The following is a 25,631-nucleotide window of genomic DNA, read 5'->3' on the forward strand; positions in this document are numbered from 1 at the left end:
GGACGACACTCCCCTCTTGGCGCAATGAACCGCACGCGCTCCTTCTCATTCTACCCATGATGCCCCGCGCGCGTCTGCTTGGATCGAGCCGCCATGTTGTCGGTGTAAAAGCTAGGGAGCTGCTGCGAACCGGGGCTGAAATCCGTCACCATCCGCATCCTCCACCTGTAAGTAACCCTCTGTTCTGAAACCGTCTTTTCGTCCAGAAGCGTTTTAGCTCACCGAGCGTTTATATTTTGGAGTTATGATGCGTAACGAGTGATTTTGAGGGCTTTATTATAAGGCAGTGGTTCCCCCTCCTCTCCCCGGGTCTTCCTCCTGCTGTAGTGCTCTTCCTGTCCAGACGGCCCGGGCCTTTTGTTAACGGGAAGAGGACCTGTAGAATAGCGACTCGCGGACTTACAGGTACCGGTCTGTGCGTTTTACATACCCGTTTGTGTTCGGTTTCTATTGGAAACCAGCGATATTTGACCGTTTAGGCCGTGTAACAGTCATTAAAACGTTTGATCAAAGCCTTGCCAGACAGTTCCGCCCCTCACCGATTCCCATGTCGTGAATTAATGGGTGACAACTCAGAGAAACGCTTCTGTTTCACGACTGTCTGATGTCACCGGGTTCGTGAACACCGTTAGTGACTGTGTATGCTCTCCCTCCTCCTTCAGTGGTTTGTTTTAGAAGGTTAAGGCGCGCGTCTTTTGTTACCTATTTGTGTTATCGTGATGCAAACGCATGCTTTGGTCATGGGTAACCAGTTACGGTATCTCTGCCCACTTCCGGGAGGTGTACATGCGGCCGCCCGAGCTCAGGAGCGCTTGTTTCCGGGTATCTCTGGAGCTGGGGCCATGTAATGGCGAAACTGATCAGGCTGCAGGCGACTATGAAGTGCATGTAATCTACGAGGACAATGGCTGTCTCAAAACTTTGTTTGGGCATCATATTCGTCTGCACACGTCTAGATAGGCAGCACAATAGCATATAGGACACAGCCAAGTCTTTGTTTAAGAGTTGTAAGCCAGCTACAAGGTGAATCACAACATTACAAACAGAAAAGTATTTGAGCCAAAGAGTTATTTTGGTGCGTTTCGGTTCTCTGATTGCTGGAGATCCTTTGCAGAATTGTTGGTAATGTAGATTCCAGCTTTTAAGCATGATTATTTAAAAAATAAATTGAGGAAATGTGTGTACCAAAAGCAACCTAATAGCTCACAGTAGGTCTGTGCATAAGTTATTGTTAAATCAATTCCTCTATGGAGAAAATAAAAATGGGATTTTACTTCCGGAAACCCGATTATTGTACTCTAGTATCAGAGCAAGCTGGTTTTTAGGTTCAATTGAGAGACAAATAAGGGGCCGTGTGTGATGAATGTGAAGGGGAGTTTTGGTTTGATCCTGGACTTGGGGGATTTCTCTAGCTCTCATGGTGGGATTTTACTTCTTTTCCACGAAGTCACAAGTGTGGGAGTTGAATGTGTTTTTTTCCATATGCAGGTCTTGTGAAGCCTAGGTTCTCAGCAGGTTTTGCTTTGAGACCCAGATTTTTTTCTTGGATAACTAAATATAACCCATATTTAAAGGTGCACTATGTAAGAATTTTGCAGTAAAATATCCAAAAACCACTAAGCCAGTGTTATATATTTTGTTCACTTGAGTACTTACAATATCCCAAATGTTTCCAACTATTTGTAAATCGTTAGAAAACTGCAATTTTAACCAAAGCTCCGGGACGTGTGAGGAGTCGCCTGTCAATTGCGTCATACCCGCGTTACCCTCGGTTTCCGGTTTTATTTTGTAGAAACCATGGAAATATTTACATGTTTTAATAGGCAAAGGAACAACTGTTTTGATATATTTGTAGACAGAAAACTAATTATTGTTATATAGCTCAGCACGTTTAGTCTTATTGCTTAAATCTAATTTTCTTGATTTTTTTGTGAGTACCATGCTTTACCATGCCTCAGAGAAAAACACTATTTTGTCAAGTAGCTAACATAGCATAATCAGATGCAGCTTTATTTTTAGTAACAGTAATATAGCATTTTCTCCATCATACAATATGTTTTAAATTTTAATTGCATGCCATTTATCAACACAAGCCATCCAGTATTTAATATGATATTCTAAAATCGATCTATCTTACTGGAGTGTGTAACAGTGTCTCACAGCAGCCGCCGGGCGAATGCTCAGAGAAACGTTATAACATCATTTTCCACACTCTCAAATGTATCTAATATGATAAACAGAGCTGCGTTACCTCATACTCATGACCGGAAAAGCGTAAGCGGTGCCGGCGACTGTGGCATAATAAAAGTTCCACTGCTAGCGGCGTGTTGCGCAATCGCTCCAGCGGCCTCGTTCAGCTCCCAACAACACTCGGGCCTGCTCTGCTTCATACTACAGTAACGTTAATAATCGCATTCATGAACATGATTTCTTCCCGAGTCCTATCCCTATTCTTTTCCACCGGCCGTTGATGTGAAGACCACATGTCCCAAGATTCCGCGCTCAAACTTGGCGTCATCAAGCTACGCCTTTGTTTTGAATAGGCCTCTAGCGACCTCTAGCAGACAGAAAATATTACATATTGCACCTTCAATGTAGTCAGATTCACATTTTCTTTTACCTTGCATTGTTTAGGGCTGCGCGATATTGGAAAACACTGACATTTTTGTGCAATATGAAAAAATTCACCAGATGTCTTGAATAGCTCTATTTGGAAAGAATTAATCATTCTAGGATGACTGGGGTGATTTTGTAGGTGAAGTGAATACACCTAAAATAATGAACAAATTACAAGCATAACTATAATAGAACAAAGATACAAATGAAATAAATAGTGCTTTAAATATTTTTAGGTTAGTCTAACAGTGTTCAGGTACAGAAATTGAGTAATCAAATGTAAAATAACACTGCATAGTCTTCACTGTATAAATTAAATATAATTAATCTGTGTTAAAACTGCAAAAGTGATTTTTCTCTTTTGTTGTTTGATTAACATTCATGACACAGAAAGCAGCAGGAATATTAGGCTGCTGTCACTTTAAGATCCAAAATACTTTAACTTATCCGGTTTTTTTTTTTCTCAGTTGTTTAGTTCACCTAAGCCTTAAGCAACTGTTTACGAGGATACTCTGTTTTACATGCATTTTGACCATTTATTTTGCATGTATGCGTCTGTTCAGGCACAAATAGACATGGAAGAGAGCAGAATTCAGTGAATTTAGCTTTCTTTCGCGTCTTTGCGCACTCAGATTTAAAATTGCTTGAATGTTTAAACTGATAGGACCTAAAACACGTTCAAATGATAAACTTTTATTGTATGATGGTCAAACTTTACAATTAATCAGAGAATCACGTGCATTTTGAACCGTGGTGTCTGGTCCGTACGGAGTAACGATCCCTTATACTAGACATCGCACATCCTGTGATGTGACTGTCGTGGATGCTCACATCACGATTTCGATACTAAAACGCTATATATCGTGCAGCCCTAGATCACATAATCTGTCCATATAGGTATATGCGTCTCAATTGTCATAGTTTCTACCAAGTAATGGTTAAATTTGTGCAAAAATGCTGTAGAATTTGATTGACATTAGCAACAAAAGAAATAGGAACCATTTTCTCATGTATTTATTGTGCTGCCCTAACAACTTAGTTTCATTTAATGAGTTATTTTTGTCTGTGACTCTATCAGATTCAGAACAGACCCATTTTTGGGTCATAACCCACCAGTTGAGAACCACTGGCTTAGAAGTCATGAAGCCAAACCAGTTGAGAAAATGTATTTACGATGTGGTAATTTTTGTATGGTTTTTGCACCTCTAAACCTAGATCATACAAAAACAATGTGCAAATGCAATCTCGTTTGAATCAGCCACCAAAAATAGTTAAAAACTGCTATGAGAGTGTTATGAAGCTGTTCTCTCTGTGCTAGTTTCCCCAATAGGCTTTAAACTTATTTGACTCTTAGTTTTGACCAGTCATGGTTTATATGCTGGTTTATGGGACCATGTTTATCATTTAAAAGAGGTGTGGGATGAATTTTGTTCTGATGAAGCAGGCCTCAGGATTACTAGAGTTCTGTGTGCACCGTTATCTCAGTCTTTCTAAACAGTGTTGCTTCACCCTGTGTACTATCTTGATTTGAAGCTCAGGGCATTACTTCATCAGTGTGTTCAGGATTACACCTAATGGGGATCTTGTGCAGCTGTATAATCTAGCTACATTGCAATTACACCGCTTGATGTTCCAAAGGACACGTTTGAAAGCAGACGCTTAAAAAGTAAGCCTATATGGTAACTGATAAGGAGGTAAATGGAAAAAAGAGGGGTTTAATTTATGTGTTTGGAGTGGACATTGTTTATGTCCAGTGTTATTTTAGTAATTAAGGCTGTCACTAATGATTATTTTGGTAATCGAGTAATTGGTCAATTATTTTGACTAAATAAAGTATTAGTTCACTTTAGAATGAAAATTTTCTTAATTTACTCACCCTCATGTCATCCAAGATGTTTGTCTATCTTCAGTTAAAAACAAATTAAGGTTTTTGAGGAAAACATTCCAGGATTTTTCTCCATATAGTGGACTTCAACAGGGTTCAACTGGTTGCAGGTCCAACTTTCAGTTTCAGTGCAGCTTCAAAGAGCTCTACACGATCCCAGATGAGGAATAAGGGTCTTATTAGGTAATATTTTTTGTGGTAATAAGTGAACAATAACCATTAAAATGACTTAAAATACATGGGTATAATAACAATGAGACAATAATAATTGGTTCAAATAAAGTATCAAAAGCAAGTAATTATATGGTTTTATTGAACAGCACTGTTAAACAATGTAATATACATAATATAAACATAACTTATAACAATCCCTGCAGAGGGCGCCAGCGGCCTGGTGATTGTTGTTGTTACACTTTACAGCATCTTTGTTTTTTTGTCCATTTAAATGTCCACTTAATCTTTAATATTTGGCCACTTCTTTATGATAGAAATGCTACAGCCACTGTAATTTCTTGAAGAACATGTGGACTCGGAGCCGAGGGTTTAAACCTTTATTTTGAAATCACGATGAACAACAATATTTTATTAATATTTTGAATTACTTTATTTGCTATTTTCATTTTAATATTAAAGTATTAGTAATTTTGTTGTCATTTTTATTAGTTTTTTAGATGTTTATATAGTTTTTATCTTTATTTCAGTTTTAGTTTTAGTACATGAAGTTAAACTTAATAAAATATGGTTAACAAATGGTTTGAGTTAACTATTATAACCCTTCCTATATCTTACAGTAAGAGGCCTATTTCTTTTCTTATTATGTTAGTGATGCTGGTGTCAATCACTCTTAAATATCAGTATTTAACTATACAGCTTTATTGCAGAGAAACCATGTATGTGCACATTTTTAAACAGGAGCTGAATGGAGTAATCAGGAATTTGGCACTTAAAATTGTTTTGCATCTTCATGGGCAATTGAAAGTTTATCTGGGTTGTTTTAAAAAAAACCAGCCATTCTTTCAAGTCGGATGACTGCTCAGACTCATCTTAGTCACAGTTAGCTTGGTAAATTGAAGCTGATTGAGCCTTTTGTCCCAGCACATGATCTCCAGCTTCCAAAACTTCTGGTGCTAATGGGACTAACAACAACTCTGTGGTCCTTTCAAACAGTTGTCAGGGCACATGACACGGTGTCTTTTAAAATGTTTGTGGTTTATTCTTGATGTCTGGTTTTCACATTGTGTTGTCTCAGTAAGCTTTCACCAGCATTGCAATAACTTTCATATTTATGTATTAAATGCATCACACAGTCTAAATATCTTGACACTCTGCATCCAAGTTCTTCTGCTTGCTACCCATAATGAAACCCAGTTTCATTTAAGGCTAAACTATGTGTGTTTGTATGAAAGCCCCAGTACCCGGTGAATATTTCAATAGAGTGTGACACTCAGCTAACAAAGTTATGAAAGGTGGTTATGGAATAAACCTCTATTTCCAGAAGGATCTATGTGACATAATTTACTCTCTGTGCTGCCAACACTTCTGGCACCATTTTGGCGCGAGATTACACCAATGGATCAGGATTTTGCAGTCAGGATTAATTTGCTGTTTGTGGTGGCCTACATCAACATATCTCTTGAAAAGATCAGGTCAGTTTTAGATGTGAAAGCAAGAGCAAAACTCTTGTTCTCTTTTTTTGGGTGTTCAAAACGGTGTTGCTGAAACCAGAAATGCTCTTGTTAATCTTTTTAGACTATTTATGGCAATATTATTAAATGAAACAATTTATATTTTGGTTTTATATTGTAGTTAATTTCACTCAAAAAAAGGTTGTCTTTTTTCAATTAGGTAAACAAACAGCTGTTAAAATTAACCATAAAACAAGGCCAATTGTAATTTTATTAATTTATTACATTTTATAAATATCTTCACATGAGGCATGATTGCACATTTAACTGTGTTAGAAAGTGTCTCTGTTTGTTAATAAGCAGAAATACTGAAATTATTGATTTGGGGAATGGTAAATGGGGAACAGGATAACTGTAATTTCCCTGCAAGCAGAAATAAGGAGAAAACAAGTGAAACTGTGTCATAAGAGGAACATTTTTTTCTCCTTGTTATTGCTCATCTTTTGGCTTGAGTTGCTGTGGTAGGAATTTTTTGCAAATAACCCTCTGTTATCCATGAAAAATGGCTGCTGTTTGTCTACTCAGAAGTGAGTAGTGATTCAAAATAAAAAAAAAATTGCTTGTAGTTGCTGTTTTAGATCAACAATCTGTCCTGATTCGCCTCTTGCTAAAAGGGTTAGTTCACACAAAAATGAAAATTATCCCATAATTTTCTCACCCTCAAGCCATCCTAGGTGTATATGACTTTCTTCCAAACACAGTCGAAGTTATATTAAAAAATATCCTGGCTTGATAATGGGAGTGAATAGTAACAGAGATTTTGAAGCCCAAAAAGTGCATCCATCCATCATAAAAGTAATCCATACGGCTCCAGGGGGTTAATAGAGGCCTTCTGAAGCAAAGCGATGGGTTTCTGTAAGAAAAATATCCATAACTTTATAAACTGTAATCACTAGCTTCCGGTAACAGCTGTCTGCATGTTCATGAGAGAGTTGAGTGACTGGTGGAAGGGTGACCTCTGACCCGGCGTATGACATACCACCTCTTATATCAAAATCCTCTGACATTTTTCTATAAAACTTTTAAAGTTTTTAAAACTATTTAAAACTCTTAAATATGAAATCTTTTTTGTACAGAAACACCCATCGCTTTGCTTCAGAAGGCCTTTATTAACCCCCTGGAGCCGTATGGATTACTTTTATGATGGATGGATGCACTTTTTTTAGGCTTCAAAATCTCAGTTACTATTTACTTTCTATTATAAAGCTTGGAAGAGCCAGGATATTTTTTAATATAACTCCGATTGTGTTTGGATGAAAGAAGAAAGTCATTTACACCTTTTGTTATGAATTGGCTTAATGTATTGCAAGACAAACAATAAAACAATATTATAAATGCTACTGTTTTAAAGTAAAAAAATAAAGTGTTTGTTTTTGCTAACTTTTTGTGCATCCCATTTAACATAAAGTTGAATCAATGAAGACAGTCCAGTCACAGAGGCAATAATCCTCATCTTCTTTGCTTCCCTTAATTGTTTATATATGTGATATATTTATAAAATTATGCTGTATTTTAATTGGTTTCAGTTCACTGAACCAAGTTCACTGTGTTAATTGAACTTCAGAAGTACTTTTAAATTATTTTAACATTAATACTTATTCCCCATGACATTTGTATGTTTATGTGCCACTAATGTAATGAAATATTTAAGTTCTGAATATAAAAAGAGAATATATGTCAAGCTAGAAATGGACCTTTTCTAATTAGGAAAATGTGTTCTGGTGGAAATTCCTCCTGTTTCAACTCTTTAACTTTCCCCAGTATTTTAAAGTCATTCTGTGACAATGATATCAGATGCACATCTGAATGAGAATGAAATGAGTCATTTTGACAGGCCCGCTCAGCTTGATTAACTAGAACAACAACCTCTGCTTTCCCCACTGAGCCTCAACAAGTGTGTGCGATGTCGTAATGAGCTCTTCCATCCCAGCGCTGACTATCACACTGATGGATTGAATTGACCTCATTCCAGCCCAGACCATGTGTGTCGTCTTTTCTATTGCCCTATATTTTCATGGGTCAGGGATTTTATTTTCTTCATCCTTAGAATCTGTTCAATTGAAGTGCTGTTATTTATTATTCAACCCCAAAGATGGTTGATTTCTTTAAAATAAGTAAAGCTGGATTTGATTTGGTCATTTCTGGCAATATTTGTGAGCCTTCTCGTTCTCAGCCTGCTTTGAGATGTACAGGTGCAGTAATATGATAACTGAATGCGCTTCAAGTGCAGAACAATCCCAGATGTCTTAGGGGTTAATAGTGTTTTGTTTTGTTCTTGTGTTACAGTCTCTGGTGGAATGAGCGTAGCGTGTGTGTTGAAGAGGAAAGCTGTGCTCTGGCAGGATTCGTTCAGCCCCCACCTGAGACTGCCTCCCCCTGACAGGCCATTACCCAGCATGCCTGTGGTGCTGAGTGCTGCGGGCCACACCCCCCAACCTGGCCCTTCTCCTCAGGCCCCTCCCCCTACGCAGGGAGCAGGGCGCTCTCAAGATGACGCCATGGTGGATTACTTCTTCCAGCGGCAACATGGCGACCAGCCCGGCTACAACAATTGCAAACACCGCTGGCCGACTGGTGACAACATTCATGCAGACAACCAGGTGAGAACTGTGTAAAAATGACCAGGAAGACCAGGAAATGACCACAAGTTAACCACACTACTAAGTAACTCAACCAGGCCCCACTCCTTTATTTTGCGTTTGCATTTGGTGGGAATTATTTAAATGAGGAATATCGGGAGGTGTTCGTTCCTGGAAGAAAACTCAAGACTACAATGGAGGCGTTTCAGGAGTTCAGAAACCGTGACACTGATATAGAGAATAACTCCCGCTGGAGGGGCTTTGCGCTGTGGACATTTTTCATGCTCAAACAGCAACATTACACACTAAAAAGCATAATAGGTCCTCTTTAATTATATAAAATGTTATTTTATAATAATTGTACAACTTTTCACACAGGTACGATCAATGGATGAGCTTAACCATGACTTCCAGGCACTTGCACTGGAGGGCCGAGCCATGGGAGAGGTGAGAGTCCTTACCTTCTTCATCTTCTCTTTGATACTTTATTTTGTGTTGTATTAATGTTTCTGTCTGATGTTCCCGCTCTGCAGCAGCTCCTAACTGGGAAGAAATTCTGGGAAACTGATGATTCAGGGAAAGATGGACCAAAAGGGATCTTTCTGGACCAGTGGAGAGACAGCGCTTGGGGAGCCTCTGGTATGTGTGTGCAGATGGCACGGTTGTATTTTACATAATTCATAATTTTTTTTTTTTTTTTTTTTTTTTCCATGTTTTTTTCTTTTTTCTTTCTGTAGATCACTCGGTGTCCCAGCCAATCATGGTGCAGCGCCGACCAGGTCAGGGCTTCCATGCCGTCGGAGAGGCGGGATCTGTGCTGTCGCCACGCTCTGAGAGCGGTGGATTGGGCGTGTCTATGGTGGAGTATGTTCTTAGCTCCTCCCCTGCTGAGAAAATGGACTCATGTTTGCGCAAAGGAGCATTTGTGAGTCTTGACTATTAATCTTTTATCATTCTTATTTGTTTTTATTAACATTGTTTAAGAAATGGTTCACACAAAGCTGAAAATTCATTATTTGCTACCCTCATGTTATTCCTAAATTTAAAAAGTCATGGATTTGGAAAGACATGAGGGTGAGTAAATAAAGACAGAATTTTTCCTTTAGCACCTGAAGTCCTTGTCATTTTCACTTCAATCCTCTCTATTTCTCTTAGGGTCCAAGAGACTCGGAGGCTGATGACCCTGAGAAAAGAGTGGAACAAAAACCCAAAACCACATTTGACTCTGAGCGGAAGGAACTGAAAGAGACAGAGCCAGATGTTATGGATAACCCCAATGGACTGCCCAATCAGAATGGACTTGATGTGGACGTTAAGGATTTTAGGTATACACCATCAAAAAAAGTATAATAAATACACTACCGCTCAAAGTTTGGGGTCATTAAGATTTTTTAAAAAGATATTGTTTTTATTCAGCAAGGATGCATCAAATTGATCACACTAAAGACATTTATGTTATCCTAAAAAAATTATCATGGTTTCACCAAAAATATTAAGCAGCACAATTGTTTTCAACATTGATAATAATAAGAAATGTTTCTTGAGCAGCAAATCAGCATATTAGAATGATTTCTGAAGGATCATGTGACACTGAAGACTGGAGTAATGATGCTGAAAATACAGCTTTGATCACATGAATAAATTACATTTTAAAATAATATTCAAATATGAAACAGTTATTTTAAATTGTAAGATTTCACAGTATTACTGTTAAAGGGTTAGTTCACCCAAAAATGAAAATAATGTCATTAATTACTCACCCTCATGTCGTTCCACACCTGTAAGACCTTCGTTCATCTTCAGAACACAAATTAAGATATTTTTGATTTAAATCCGATGGCTCAGTGAGGCCTGCATTCAAAGCAATGGCATTTCTTTTCTCAAGATCCATAAAGGTACTAAAAATATATTTAAAACAGTTCATGCGAGTACAGTGGTTCAATATTAATATTATAAAGCAACGAGAATACTTTTTGTGCGCCAAAAAAAAATAAAAATAACGACTTTTCAACAATATAGGGATGGGCTGATTTCAAAACACTGCTTTACAAATCGAATCAGTGATTCAGATCTCCTATCAAACGGCTAAACTGCTGAAATCACGTGACTTTGGCGCTCCGAGTCAATGATTCGATTCATAAAGCTCCGAAGCAGTGTTTTGAAATCGGCCCATCACTATATTGTTGAAAAGTTATTTTGTTTTTTTGGTGCACAAAAGTATTCTCGTCGCTTCATAACATTAAGGTAGAACCACTGTACTCACATGAACTGATTTAAATATGTTTTTAGTACCTTTATGGATCTTGAGAGAGGAAATGTCATTGCTTTGAAAGCAGGCCTCACTGAGCCATCGGATTTAATAAAAAATATCTTAATTTGTGTTTCGAAGATGAACGAAGGTCTTACAGGTGTGGAACGACATGAGGGTGAGTAATAAATGACATTATTTTCATTTTTGGGTGAACTAACCCTTTAATTTTGATTAAATAAATTCAGGCTTGGTTGAGGATAAGAGACTAAATGTTACCAACCCCAAATTTTGGAAATGGTAATGTTTATCCTCCCTCAGTTCTCTTTGTGGGGCTTTCCATATGTATACTTTGAATATTTCTAAAATGTATAGAAGACAAACCTCTCTCTTGTTTCTTCCCCAGCCGTACTCCTGGTAACTGCCCTCCGACTGGTCCAGAGGTGGATTTGGGTGGACCAGAACTGGCTGGAGGTGCAGGGCCAAAACCAGCAGAGGAGTTCTCAAATGTTGAAACCCAAAATGTGACCCTGGACCCCATGGAATCTGTTTCTATGGAGACTTTGCAGTTTGATTACACTGGAGGCCAGCTGCCTCTCGACTCCGCAGCTGCTACCGTCAGCCTGTTCGACTACAATTCCCCTCAACAGGTGAATATCTCATGCTGCTCGCACTTTCAACTCTCAAGACTATAATTAGAGTAGAATAATAATAATAATGTGAGCTTGTGTGTGTGTTTATAAATATTTGTGTTGTGGATAATTGCTATCAAAGGCCACACATGTGAAGGCTAACTTTGAAAAACCTTTGTTTGAAGTAATGTGCCACAATACCGTTCAGCCTCTTTGCAAGTTATTCTGGAAAAGTAATTATTAGTCACATTTGCATATGCTTCTAAAGCCTTTGCATTTATGGCTGAAAACAAATGCAAATGTTTAATGTCTGATAAAAGCTTCATGTATTGCAGCTGTTCCAGAGACCCAGCGCTCTGGCAGTGCAGCAGCTCACGGCAGCCCAGCAGCAGCAGTACGCGCTCGCCGCAGCTCAACAACAACACATCGGTGAGTTTGACTGTAGTTGTGAGTGTCCAGATGACTTAAAGGTGCAGTGAGCAATTTCTGAGAAACACTGTTGACATTTGAAATCGACCCTACCCAAAAGAAACACACCCCTCCCTTAATTGCTCCACACCTAAAATGAAAAACACGTACGCAAGTCAGGCAACAACAAACAGCTGGCGCATCAGACAGCAAGTATGGATGATTCAGCTGTGTTTCAGCAACAACAGCATATCTTAGTTCTGTGAAACATAGCAAAAGCAATGATAATCTCGTATCGAGCTGATACAAAGTAGTGTTGTCAAAATACAGACTTCGGTACCAAGTCGATACTAAAATTTTAAAAATATGACGATACCAGCATTTCTCCCTAGCATTTTGAGCGTTGTTGAGCGGATTTTTAAACACCTCTGATTGGCCATTGTGTTCACGTGCTCAACAGATATGTCTGTGATTGGCTACAATGATCAATGCTTCAAAAACGTGTTGTAAATAGACATCGTTGACACACTTCACCGAGCGCTTACACAGATACACACAGGAGCATTTGAAAGCAGGCATCTATTGGAGGATCTCTAATATATCTGCTGATAGACCCCTGCGGTGAAGAGCGTCAGAGATGTCTATTTACAACATGTTTTTGAAGCGTTGATCACTGTAGCCAATCACAGACACATCTGTTGAGCACGTGAACACAATGGCCAATCAGAGGCGTTTAAGAATCCGCTCAAAATGCTAGGGGAAAATGCTGGTTTCGTCACATTTTTAACATTTCAGTACCGTTTTGTTACCGAAGTCGGTACTTTTGACAACACTAATACAAAGCAACCTCTGCATTCGTTTTCAGACCCTGGAAAGCTTTTCCAGTATTAACGCAGGTCCTAGCTCTTGCCTGATTGTAATCCTTTTTTTTCCAATTATCCTCTGATCTTTTCCTCTTAGGTAATATCTCCGCTATCACTCTTCCTACAGTCTTTCTACAAATGTCCTGCCTGCTTACTCTCTATGCCCCCTTTTGCTGTTTGGCTACAATAGTGTTGTGGCGCTCATTCTGATTGGTCTGATCCACTTAGTTTTTTTCTCCTATTTACACTGCCAAGACTATGTACAAACACATTTTTTTTTTTCAGCACACACACAGAACAGACATCTAGCAAATAATCAAGAAATTGTTTGTTTTCAACAGCGTTTCTCAGAAATCGCTTACTGCACCTTTAACAGACAAAAGTTTCAGGTGATTTATTTAATTTGGTTTCTTATTGGTTGTGCCTTAGGTTTGGCCCCAGCTGCGTTTGTACCAAATCCGTACATCATTAGCACCGCTCCGCCCGGCACTGATCCATATGCCGCCGGCCTCGCTGCTGCCGCCACTCTAGGTGAGAGCTCATGCTTACAGTTTGAGATGGATATGTGTCATGTATGGCATCTTTCAAGATATATTATGTATAATTTAAGTATAAAATGATTATGTAAATATAAGGATTGTTAATGAGTTCAGTAATTTAATGGATTATGTACAGTCTGCATCACTTTCTGTTTTAAGTGCTGATACTTTCCAAATAAATAAATACATAGACATATTACAACATCAGAACACAATCAGCCTAGCAACATGAAAAAAACTAACAATATTAATTTATTTTCTCTTTTAAAATGTAAAGTCTCTTATGCTCACCAAGGCTGCATTCTATCAGAAATACAGTAATCTTTACATTAAAATAATTACAATTTAAAATAACTGTTTTCTGTGTGAATATCTTAAAATGTAATTTATTTCTGTGATCAAAGCTGAATTTTCAGCATCATTACTCCAGTCTTCAGTGTCACATGATCCTTCAGAAATCATTCTAATATGCAGATTTGCTGCTCAAGAAACATTTTTTTTTATCAATGATGACAGCAGTTGTGCTGCTTAACGTTAATTTTGATGAATAGAAATTTCAAAAAAACATTTATTTGAAATAGAAACCTTTTGATCAATTTAATGCATATTTCTTTAAAAGAATCATATTAACCTCACACCTTTTGAATGCACAATTAAATATATACTCACTCCATCTTTAATATGCAAATGTACAAATGCTTTGCATATGAAAGTGGCATAATAATGAGTGTCAATGTGTAGGTTTCTTTGTACTTGAACGATGACAGTACTGCATTCGAATGCCTTATTCGCTGTGGCAGGAGCAGTCTGTTGCTAAATGTGCTCTGCTGAGCAGTCGCAGTCTGGAGTGGATAAGAAGTGTTGCTCATGATGGCTGAGAGTTTGGACGGCGTCCTCCAGAGGCTTGAGATTTAGCTCTAGGATTGAGGCAGTCTGCTTGATTAAGCCACACACACAAACACACACACACACCTGCTTTGATGCTCCTGAAGCAGAGTACAAAGGCAGAGGAAATGGCTGCCGACTCTTGAGTCCCGTGTACATCAAAGCCCTTGAGCCTGCTCTGAAAACAGTGTGCTTTGGCCCTTCATCTGAGCCATGATGTGTGTGTCTGTCTTTCAGGTCCAGCTGTAATGCCCCCTCAGTACTATGGTGTGACTCCATGGGGTGTGTATCCTGCCAACCTATTCCAGCAGCAGGCCGCCACCCCCTCCAACTCGGCCAACCAGCAGTCGGCAGCACAGACCCAGCAGAACCAACAGCAGGTAAGAGTTTAGCCAACCAGAGCTAATCTTCTGGATAAATTGAGAATCACAATTTAAAATGGAGATCACGAATCTCCAATGATTCAGAACAGGCAACTAAACAAAATAGCATGTGATTTACTAGAGGTTCTGACAAAATGCTAATTGCTGCAGTCTTATTATTTAATTATTAAAAAAAAATTGCTTTGAATGAATGATTCAATGACTCACTCAAAGTTACCATTTTTGAACCAATGATTCAATAACATACATTTTTTTTTATCAGTCTCTTGTCACCCCCTACTGGTGTAATGATGTAATTGATACAATTTTTATTTGAGGTGTCAAAGGATTAGTTCACTTTAAAATCAAAATTACCCCAAAATTTATTCACCCTCTGGCCATCCTAGGTGTATATGACTTTCTTCTTTCTGCAATTATAAAGCTTGGACGCATCAAGATATTTATTAATATAACTCCGATTGTGTTTGTCAGAAGTCATATACACCTAAGATGGCTTAAGGGTGAATAAACCTTGGGGTAATTTTGATTTTAAAGTGAACTAATCCTTTAAGGAATAAGATCCCGTGGGTGTTTAAATCGAGATTGCAATCTTTTAGCGATTAATCGTGTAGCTCTACAGAACGCTGATGTGTGAAAGTCGCAACACACATACATTCGACTCATCGTCCAATCTTTGACTTTTGTTTACCCCAGGTGATGCGTGCAGGTGGAAACCAACGACCTCTGACTCCCAGTCAAGGACAGCAGGGTCAGCAGACAGAGCAGCTTGTAGCGGCAGCAGCTGTGAATTCCGCCTTGGCTTTTGGGCAGAGTCTGGCAGCCGGCGTACCTGGTAAAGGACTCTTGATATGTTTTTTTTTTTTTTTTTTTTAAAGGGGTGTTCACACGGACAGTGATTTTTAAGACTGTGACTAGAAGCTGATCCTTTTTAAAGAAATTTGTGATTTGAGGTGACTACTGTAGCCAGTGTAACAAAGTTGAGTAACGTTTAACCTTATACAAATGTGCAGTACCAGGATCCTGATAATCATAGTAAACCCAGAAATATCAGGGAATTTTTAAATTGTGGGGTTTTTTTTGGTATGTGATGGAAAGGAATTGTGAATATACACTATCTATATATATTTTGCTGTTGTTGCTTTAATTTAGGGTCCAGTTCTCTCTATTAATTAACTATTAACTATGACTTTTGCCTCAATAAACTCCTAATTAATGCTTATTAATAATTAGTAAGGTAGTTAAGTTTAGGTATTGGGTAGGTTTAAGGAAGAATAAGACATAAATATGTGCTTTTATAAGTACTAATAAACACAGTATCCTACTAATATGCATGCTAATAAGCAACTAGTTAATAGTGAGATACTTCATTAGCTAAAAATTGCTAAAATCCTTAAATTAATCACTGATGATTGGGAAAAGTCATAGGAATTCATTGGTCAAAAGTGTGAGAAGCCTGGACTGTCAGTTGAAATGTCAATTGGGACTTGTTGGGACCCCAACAGTACAGCGACTTGTCAATCTTCAGCAGTTTAATCACTGTTAGTTTGAACAGATCAAACTCGGTTAGAACAATGTCTGATTAAGACGTATCTGTGGTATTCCAGGTTATCCTGTGTTGGCTCCAGCTGCGTATTATGACCAGACAGGAGCGCTTGTGGTGAATACAGGTGCTCGTGGTGGCCCAGTTCGACTTATGGCCCCTGCATCGGTTATCATCAGCCCATCAGCAGGTATGTGTTTGAAAATGACAAATCAAGGTTACACAGTCGACATACATCCATTAAACACTTTCAAACTCATCTCGTATTTGAATATCTTGTTCTTATTTCTCAGTGGCTGCTGCTGCCGCATCAGCAGGTGGGGCTAATGCCGGTCTTGGTGGCGGAGCAAGCGGGGCGTTCCGTGCGTTGAGTTCTCAGCAGGCTCCTGGGCAGCAAGGGAGCGGGGCGTTGGGAGGAAGCTCTTTTTACGGGAGTGGCTCCCCAAGCTCCTCCTCACAGAGCTCCTCGCTGTTTTCACAAGGCTCCGCCCAGCCAGGAAGCACCTCACTTGGATTCAATGCTAACCCATCTTCTTCTCTGGGAGCCACGCTTGGAGCAGCACTCGGGGGTTTTGGCACAGCAGGTATGTCATCTCAAGTTTAGTTATGTTGAAAATAAAAATCACTATAATGTTGCTAGAGGGTTATTCCTCCTAGTGGGAAATCTACTTGAAAGTCAACATGAAATTGGAAATTACCCTGTCTACTTTTTGTGTTTCTGGTTTGTGTCTGTTTTTTTCAGTGTACATTATTCAAGAAATATTCCACATTATCATAAGAAAAACTTTCATTAAAATGTAACAACTTATTCAGCCAAGAGGCGATGTTGTTGTGCCAAGGCCGCTAAAGTTTTGTGACTGAATTTTACATGGAAATGAGTCGCACTGCAGAAATAAAATGGGTTGTGAATGTTATTTTTATGTAGTTTATGTGAATGTCATGCATAATGCTAATTGTAAACTAAAAACTGGAATAACCTGCATGACTTTTGCTTAGTTTTTTGCCCAATTTGGATTCGGGATGAGTTAACGCTAGTTCACGAAAGTCAGAGCCAGTCTGCAGATTTTGGACAGTCAGAGTTGACCAATTTCAATCACACTGTGTATAATGGACACTGATGATTTTTTAGCTTCAGACTATGAATCCATTTATTCTGAGGATATTGATATATTGAGCAGATTTCATAACACATTGTTTTAATTTGTCATGCATCTGCTTGCAACGAAGCAGATGTTTCTGTGTGCGTTTGTGTTCGAAAGGACTTGAAAGTGTAGTAGTGTGTGGTCCTAACTCGTTAGGTATATGATGCCCATCTGTTCCAATTTTAAAAGTTGTGGCATATATAAATATAGTTAAGTTATATAAATATAGTTAAGTTTAGGTATTGGGTAGGTTTAAGGAAGAATAAGACATTAATATGTGCATTAATATAAGCAGACCGTATCCTAGTAATATGCATGCTAATAAGCAACTAGTTAATAGTGAGATATTTCATTAGCTAAAAATTGTTAAAATCCTTAAATTAATCACTGATGATTGGGAAGTCATTCAAGCCTTAAAGGATTAGTTCACTTTCAAATGAAAATTACCCCAAGCTTTACTCACCCTCAAGCCATCCTAGGTGTATATGACTTTCTGATGAACACAATCAGAGAGATATTAATAAATGTCCTGACATATCCGAGCTTTATAATGGCAGTGAGCGGGATCAACAAGAATGAGCTGAAGAAAGTGTCTCCATCCACATCCATTCATCATAAACGTACTTTACACGGCCCCGGGGGGGTTATTAATCCTTTAAGTGAACTTTAAAGCATACTGCACTGCAGGACCAAACCACAAAAATCGTATTTGTTCCAAATGCTTAAATAAAATCAGATTTGCATTTAATGATCTATTTATTCTGACTCCAGTTTAAATTTTGTATATCTATCTTTTGTTTTGCAGTGGCTAATTCCAGTTCCAGTGGGTCACGTCGGGATTCTCTGACGGGAAGCTCTGATCTGTACAAGCGCACACCCAGTAGCCTCACCCCTATTGGCCATGGGGGCTTCTACAATGGCCTCAGCTTTAGCTCCTCCCCTGGCCCAGTAGGCATGCCTCTTCCAAACCAAGGCCCCTCCCACTCTCTCACCCCGCCTCCGTCGCTCTCAACTCATGGTTCTTCAAGCAGTCTTAACCTTGGTGAGTACAACATGTATGTTCCGGTTATCTTTTCATCAGACATCTTTAATGAATTGAATCTAACAGCTGGCTCCTCCCCCTCAGGTGGACTGACCAATGGCAGTGGGCGTTTCATCTCGGCAGCTCCAGGAGCGGAGGCCAAGTACCGCAATGCCACCACAGGCTCGTCTCTCTTCAGTCCCAGCAGCCAGCTCTTCCCGTCCTCACGGCTACGTTATGGAATGTCTGACGTGATGCCTTCAGGACGCAGCCGTCTCCTCGAGGACTTCAGAAACAACCGCTACCCCAACCTGCAGCTGAGAGAGATCGCGGGACACGTCATGGAGTTCTCTCAGGACCAGCATGGCTCCAGGTAATGCAGGGCGTCTGCTACAGCTCAGAAATGTTAGAAAGTCAGGACATAATAAATAAAAAAAGGTCCAAAATATTTAAAAAACAAACACACATTTGGGTTGTGTGCAGGTTTATCCAGCTGAAATTGGAGAGAGCAAGTCCTGCAGAACGTCAGTTGGTCTTCAACGAGATACTACAGGCAGCCTACCAGCTCATGGTTGATGTGTTTGGAAATTATGTCATCCAGAAGTTCTTTGAGGTAATACTGAGTTCTTTTGTTGATAAATGCATCATTTTGGTATATGATGAACTGTGCAGTTTAACACTGTTGCAGGTTCAGATTTGAACCTGATTTGGTACTGCATTAAGTCATATTTATTTATATAATACAATGCAGCTTCCCAGTTATAAACAGGAAAACAACAGTTTCAGTGTTGCAAAGTTCATCAGTTATGTGCATTAAGTGTACCGGATGTCAATTAGGATGAGAAGCGTCTGCTAAAAGCTGTTTTATGTGTTTAGTTTGGCAGTCTCGATCAGAAGTTGGCGCTGGCCGAGCGGATCCGTGGCCATGTTTTATCCCTGGCGCTGCAGATGTATGGCTGCAGAGTGATCCAGAAAGCTCTGGAGTTCATCCCTTCAGACCAACAAGTCATTGTAAGTTTATGAAAGGCTGAACCGTCATGTTATAATTATTCACGTGGATGTGGTGAAGTTAAACAAAGTGTATGAATTTAATCAAATTTGTTTGTGTCTTTTACAGAATGAGATGGTTCGGGAACTTGACGGACACGTGTTAAAGTGTGTGAAGGATCAAAATGGCAATCATGTTGTGCAGAAATGCATTGAGTGTGTCCAGCCTCATGCTCTTCAGTTCATCATTGATGCTTTCAAAGGACAGGTGTGTCTCTTTTGAACCGTGTGAAAGGCTGTATGTTTGAATAGAAGGGATTTGAGTGTTTGTTTGTGTACCATGGGAACCTTTTGTGACTTATTTATGGAGGGCTTGATTTTTGAAGGACAACTTCATTTATGGCTGCACGATTAATCGCAATTAACCCGAAATCATGCTTAAACCGCTTGCCTTAGTGCGATTTATGAAATCGCAAAGGCTGCGATTGTTATATTTAGTAGTAAATGCTGCTCCTTCTGAAAGCACTGAGTTTGAGTCAAAAAATCAACATGCGTCAAACATGAGAAGCATTTATGAACCTCTTGTCCAATAAAAGACATGTAATAGCATGTCTTTACTCCAAACTCACTTCATAATGTCAGTCGAGTGTTTGAAATAACATCCTTCTGTGAGATGATGTGGCTTCTTACACAGAATAAGGCTCACAACATATTTCATAGTATTCTATACAGTGATAAAGGGTTATGTCGATTAGCATTGCATTATAAATATACTTTATTATCATGAAAATACACGAGAAGGCTTGAAGAAATCAGATAAACCATATATTGTCGTTATTTCTGTTACAATAATTCAAATGGTCACAGAAGTACTGGGATAAAAGTTTAAAGTTGGATATAAACGCTAATGTCTACTGTAGCAATCAAAATGGAGTAAATCACCTTTTGAAAGTAACTTGATGCTTCAAATAGTCAATTGCATTGTTACACCAGTAGGTGGCGACAATATATAAATGGTGGAGCCAATCTGAACTTGAAAAAATTCCTGTCAAAAATTTGTAGAACTGCAGTCTTGTCAAATTCAGTGTTTCCTCTTCAGTGGACCACACTGGCCAAAATGGCTGCAACAGTGAATAAGTAGTCTATGGGACCCATGTTCTTTTAAAATGAATACTGGGGACAGAAAAGTCTGCTTACATGCATTTTGTAACCTGACTGTGCTGTGAGAGAACTGCATTATCATCCAATCGTTTGTCTGGAGCGGCTTATTTTGAAATGTATTTAAAACCTTTGTCTCTGGTGTGTATGTTTAACTAATAACTGTGTGTGTTGTGCAGGTGTTTGCTCTGTCCACACACCCATATGGTTGTCGGGTGATCCAGCGTATTCTGGAGCACTGCCTGCCTGAGCAGACTCTACCGATACTGGAGGAAATACATCAACACACCGAGCAGCTGGTCCAGGTAATTTATGAAGCCGTCTCTTTCTGCACTGAACCAGGGTCTTATCCATTCCTCTCAAAACCCTTTTTTCCCCATCCCTGTATAGGATCAGTATGGGAATTATGTAATTCAGCATGTTTTGGAGCACGGCCGCGCTGAGGACAAGAGCAAGATTGTATCTGAAATACGAGGAAATGTTTTGGGTCTCAGCCAGCATAAGTTTGCCAGGTAAGCACAAAGCATTTACGCACGCATGATAAACCGTTGCACGAAGACGGGCAGGAGGAAGTGTCTTATATGGGGGCGTGTGTTTTCTTTCTCCAGTAACGTGGTGGAAAAGTGTGTGACCCACTCGTTGCGTGCCGAGAGGGCGATGCTGATTGATGAGGTGTGCAGTATGGCGGACGGGCCCCACAGTGCCTTATACACCATGATGAAGGACCAGTATGCCAACTATGTTGTGCAGAAGATGATCGATGTGGCCGAGCCAACACAACGCAAGATTGTAATGCACAAGGTGCGGCTGCTATTTCGTTATCATCATTTCTTCTTTTCATGTTTGTGGCAAAGTAGGGCTGGGCAGTATGACGCAGGGCTCTATTTTGGGACTTTTTTTCCTGCTGGTGCGACTAACCAGTGAGAAAGCGTTTTTTGAATTTTCCGCAGAATTAATAACATCGTAGCGAGATCTAGTGGGAAGCATTTAAATTCGGCTAAGTATTCTCTGTTATAAACTACAGGTATCAGATCAAACAGTGCTGATGTGGAAACCAGGAGAAATATTGAGCCATGAATGAACAAGTAATACAAGGCTGTCCAGTCCAAAATAAAAATCACCAACATTCACCATGGATTTAATGTAGTAACGTTAACTGTAACCATGGTCGAAGAACTAGTCGAATGTTTTTACATTATTCATTTCAGGGTTCATGCAAACTTTTGAGAGTGAAATTCAGGAACTTTTCAAGGACTTTAAGTGCTTCACACTTTTTCCAACACTTCAAAGCTTTAATTTTAATGTTATTATTAATGTGTTGATTTGTAAAACTAAAAGTTAAAAGATGAAGGAAAAGTAACGGTTTTTGGCAAACAAACTTTTATTTAAAAAAAGACATGACATTACCACTATAACCATTTGATGGCAGCAGAGGAGCACTTATTGGCTTATTAGCCATTTCTACTCCCTAATATGTGGAAAAGTAGGAAAAGCCAATAAGTCTCATGAAAAACAAAAACTTTTCTTCAAATTGTGACTGAATTACACAGAAAGCAAGTAAAGTCGGTCAGTTCAGTATGGTACATTTAATAAGATTGGAATATTTAAATTTTTCCCTATAAAAATTAGGTTTTTGCATATTACTATTAATACATTTTTTAATAATTTTAGATAAAACATTTTTTTTTATCTGCATCTCAATGCAAGCTAAATGCTTTACTGTGAATTTCCATTAAATATGTAATATTAGTAACTGCATTTATTAAAGCAAAACTATAGTAATATGATTAAATTACCTTTATGACAGAGAGAGCAGTTGTCATGTATAGATATGAAACAGCTTCACAAACAGTCTTTTCAACCACACAGTATCATTATTTCTGTTACAATAATTCAAATGATCACAGAAGTACTGGGATAAAAGTTTATAGTTGGATATAAACGCTGATGTGTACTGTAGCGATCAAAATGGAGAGAATCACCTTTTGAAAGTAACTTGATGCTTCAAATAGTCAATTGCATTGTTACACCAGTAGGTGGTGACAATATATAAATGGTGGAGCCAATCTGAACTTGAAAAAATTCCTGTCAAAAATTTGTAGAACTGCAGTCTTGTCAAATTCAGTGTTTCCTCTTCAGTGGACCACACTGGCCAAAATGGCTGCAACAGTGAATAAGTAGTCTATGGGACCCATGTTCTTTTAAAATGAATACTGGGGACAGAAAAGTCTGCTTACATGCATTTTGTAACCTGTCTGTGCTGTGAGAGAACTGCATTATCATCCAATCGTTTGTCTGGAGCGTGTCTGCTACGATCACAGAAAACATTTAAATCTACATTGGCACTGCTGCTGACTCAGAGAGCATTTGTCATGTATAGGTATGAAACAGCTTCACAAACACACTTTTCAGCCTCACAGTATCATTATTTCTGTTACAAATCGTGTTTTCGAAACACTTATCAAAATAGAGTAAATTACCTTTTGAAAGTAACTTCATGCTTCAAGTAAAGATTGACAATTACATCGTTATACCAGTAGGTGGCAACAAATGACTGTTAAAAAATACATTCGTCATTGAATCATTCAAGAGATTTCTTCAAAAACACAGATTCGTCCAGTACTGAAACAAATATGAAGTCTTTATGAGCGAGTCATTGAAACATTCATTCATTCAAAAAAGATAATTCAAATTAATTAAAATATTTTTTAAATAGACTGCAGCAATAAACATCTTGTCAGAACCTCTAGTAAATTGCATGTTACTTTGTTTATCTCTATTTTGAACAAAAAAAAAAAAAATGTGATTCTTATTTCTCCAGAATCGTGTAGCTCTAGTGTTGTTAGAAACCGTTTAGAAGTTTTGCTATATTGTTTATATCGCGGTATGTTAATATATCCACGTAGCAGATAAAAAAGCGTGATGTGCATGCTTTTACAAAAATAAGTGAAAAAAAAAATTGCTGTCGCTGACTGACACACTTGAAGTGTGCTCACAGAAAACCGCCTCTCTTAGACAGCGTGCGAATCCGAATTCAGTTTTCTTTCGCAGCTTATTGCGCTTACATGATTAAATATCTCATATCGTGAAATAAGTTTCTGGTCGTATCGCCCACCCCCATGCCAAAGAAAGTGTCAAAGAATTGTGATGTGAGTTTTTAGATTGATTTTGGTTGTTTTTGTGTAGATCCGGCCCCATATTGCAACGCTGAGGAAGTACACGTACGGAAAGCACATTTTGGCCAAGCTGGAGAAGTACTACATGAAGAACGGCGTTGACCTCGGCCCGCTCTGTGCACCTCCTAATGGCATCATGTAAACCCTTCCCATAACTCCTCTAGGATGGCCGTCTGTGTGTGTGTGTGCGCGCGCGTGCGTGTGTGTGTGTGAGTGTGTTTGTCCACACCCGACGACATAGGGAGGTTGGGGTGGAGTCGCCGAAACCTTCCTCTCATCGCTGAATCATCGCCAGGTTGTTGTGACCTGTTTTTTTTGTTTTGTTTTGTTTTTCCTCTCCCTTTTAGCATTTCTTCCGTTTTTTTCAATCTACTACCTAAATGATGGTCCTTTTTTGGTCCTGTATGAAATGAGAGAATATTTGATTTATCCCACGTTATCATGTAGGCTTGCGCAAACACACTTTATTGCTTCAACACCTTTCTAACTCGCATATTCTTTCATAACACACACACACACACATACACATACATTATCACTAACACTTGATTGCTAACACGCAGACATTTAGCATGGGAGACGTTTTTGGTCTTGCTTCTATAAACTATTTAGTGCATACTTGGTGTAGACCTTTGCATATATATATAAATATATATATAAAACTTTGTAGTTTTTCTGGTTTTTGATGTCCAATCTGTATCAATAATCTTCCCCTGTAGTGATTACATACTTCTGATTGTATAATTGTACATTTGTAAACCTTCGCTAATGTAAATGTGGACTTGCTTCTTCAGCCCTTTTTTGGTATGAGGAGAAAAAAAAAAAAACGACAAAATGGAAAAAAGAAAATCTTGTGCATTTCAGTGTAAATTCTCACCTCTTTGGTTGTGGTTTCTGAGTTAAGTTGTTATATATTGTAAATTGTAATATCAGATTTTTTTTGTTGGTTTTGAAGCCCTTTGAATTATTACTGCATAGATGTACAAAGAACAGAGAAAAGTGCGCACTCTGCTTTTAGCCATTCACCAGCCACCTCTTTTTCACCTCCACTCATCCCTTTCTTTTTTTAAGATCTTTTATAGTCCCTCCCTGGCTCCTGGGCAGGTAGCAGCAAGCGCGTTTGTGTGTATGTGTGTGACGCGCTCGACTGCCCTGGGTCAGAGTCGGAGGTGTGTACAGATTTGCCATTCTTTTGTCTACTTGTAAGTGATTGTAACATACTGGCCATTGGTTTTTGATTTGGAACACTCTCTGGTGTATATTTAAACAGCCTTGTGTATATTTCCTATGATTCTCTTTATGCAGGCACACTTGTAACCATAATGTGTATAGGTAACAGATGCTGTGTGTGCTTTCTGCCTGGGCAACTATTTTTTGTAACTCCAGTTGTAGATTGTCTCTAAACAACGTGTGATCTTTATTTTGAAACAAAACAATGAAAAAATTTCAAAATTTCACAATGGCCTCTGACTCTTTCTTTTGATGTGCTTGTTTTGTGTTCAGGACTGTGATAATTACAAGGTATTCTGTATTAATTCTAAGACTTCTGGACTAATTTTAGTTGCTGTAGTTTCACAACTTAAATGTACATGCTGTTAAAGAGGACCTATTTAAAATATAATATATATATATATATAATGTAAATTATTATTTTTTGTGTGTTTGTGTAATTTTGAGCATGAGAAAGGAAACGCCTCCATTGAAGTCTTGAGTTTTCTTCCAGGAACGAACACCTCACAATATTCCTTATTTAAATAATTCCTGCACAAGGCTACGCAAAATAAAGGGGCGGGGCCTGGTCGTGCTTTGAAACCAAGTGCCGAAAAGTGAAGCCAGCGTCTCGATCGCCCCCCAGGTGGTTGGTCCCAGTATAGGTCATAAACC

General features: G+C 38.7%; 1 protein-coding gene and 2 non-coding genes across 5 annotated transcripts; all 3 read left to right on the top strand.

The window, feature by feature from the left end:
• On the top strand, positions 1-25,207 carry pum1 (pumilio RNA-binding family member 1). Of its 3 annotated transcripts, none has more exons than XM_051872413.1 (22): positions 1-167; positions 8,473-8,786; positions 9,144-9,212; positions 9,299-9,404; positions 9,503-9,690; positions 9,921-10,090; positions 11,420-11,663; positions 11,966-12,074; positions 13,346-13,447; positions 14,578-14,720; positions 15,417-15,555; positions 16,328-16,453; positions 16,557-16,847; positions 18,211-18,447; positions 18,532-18,799; positions 18,910-19,039; positions 19,303-19,437; positions 19,544-19,681; positions 20,751-20,876; positions 20,962-21,083; positions 21,180-21,372; positions 23,758-25,207. In XM_051872413.1, exons 2-22 carry the CDS (start codon positions 8,484-8,486, stop codon positions 23,887-23,889), a joined length of 3,471 nt encoding a protein of 1,156 aa, XP_051728373.1. In that variant the 5' UTR covers positions 1-167; positions 8,473-8,483; the 3' UTR covers positions 23,890-25,207. The 3 variants fall into 3 exon arrangements, with proteins under 3 accessions (XP_051728373.1, XP_051728375.1, XP_051728376.1); XM_051872415.1 differs by having other exon boundaries at positions 11,981-12,074; XM_051872416.1 differs by having other exon boundaries at positions 9,302-9,404; positions 11,981-12,074.
• LOC127501727 (small nucleolar RNA SNORA5) lies at positions 20,479-20,614 on the top strand. Its single transcript, XR_007926707.1, has one exon. It is a non-coding gene; the product is annotated as a small nucleolar RNA SNORA5 (small nucleolar RNA).
• On the top strand, positions 22,677-22,812 carry LOC127501728 (small nucleolar RNA SNORA5). Its single transcript, XR_007926708.1, has one exon. It is a non-coding gene; the product is annotated as a small nucleolar RNA SNORA5 (small nucleolar RNA).
• Positions 25,208-25,631: the final 424 nt, after the last annotated feature.

Source organism: Ctenopharyngodon idella, chromosome 19 (assembly GCF_019924925.1).
Source record: "Ctenopharyngodon idella isolate HZGC_01 chromosome 19, HZGC01, whole genome shotgun sequence".
In the NCBI taxonomy this organism is placed as follows: Eukaryota; Metazoa; Chordata; class Actinopteri; order Cypriniformes; family Xenocyprididae; genus Ctenopharyngodon; species Ctenopharyngodon idella.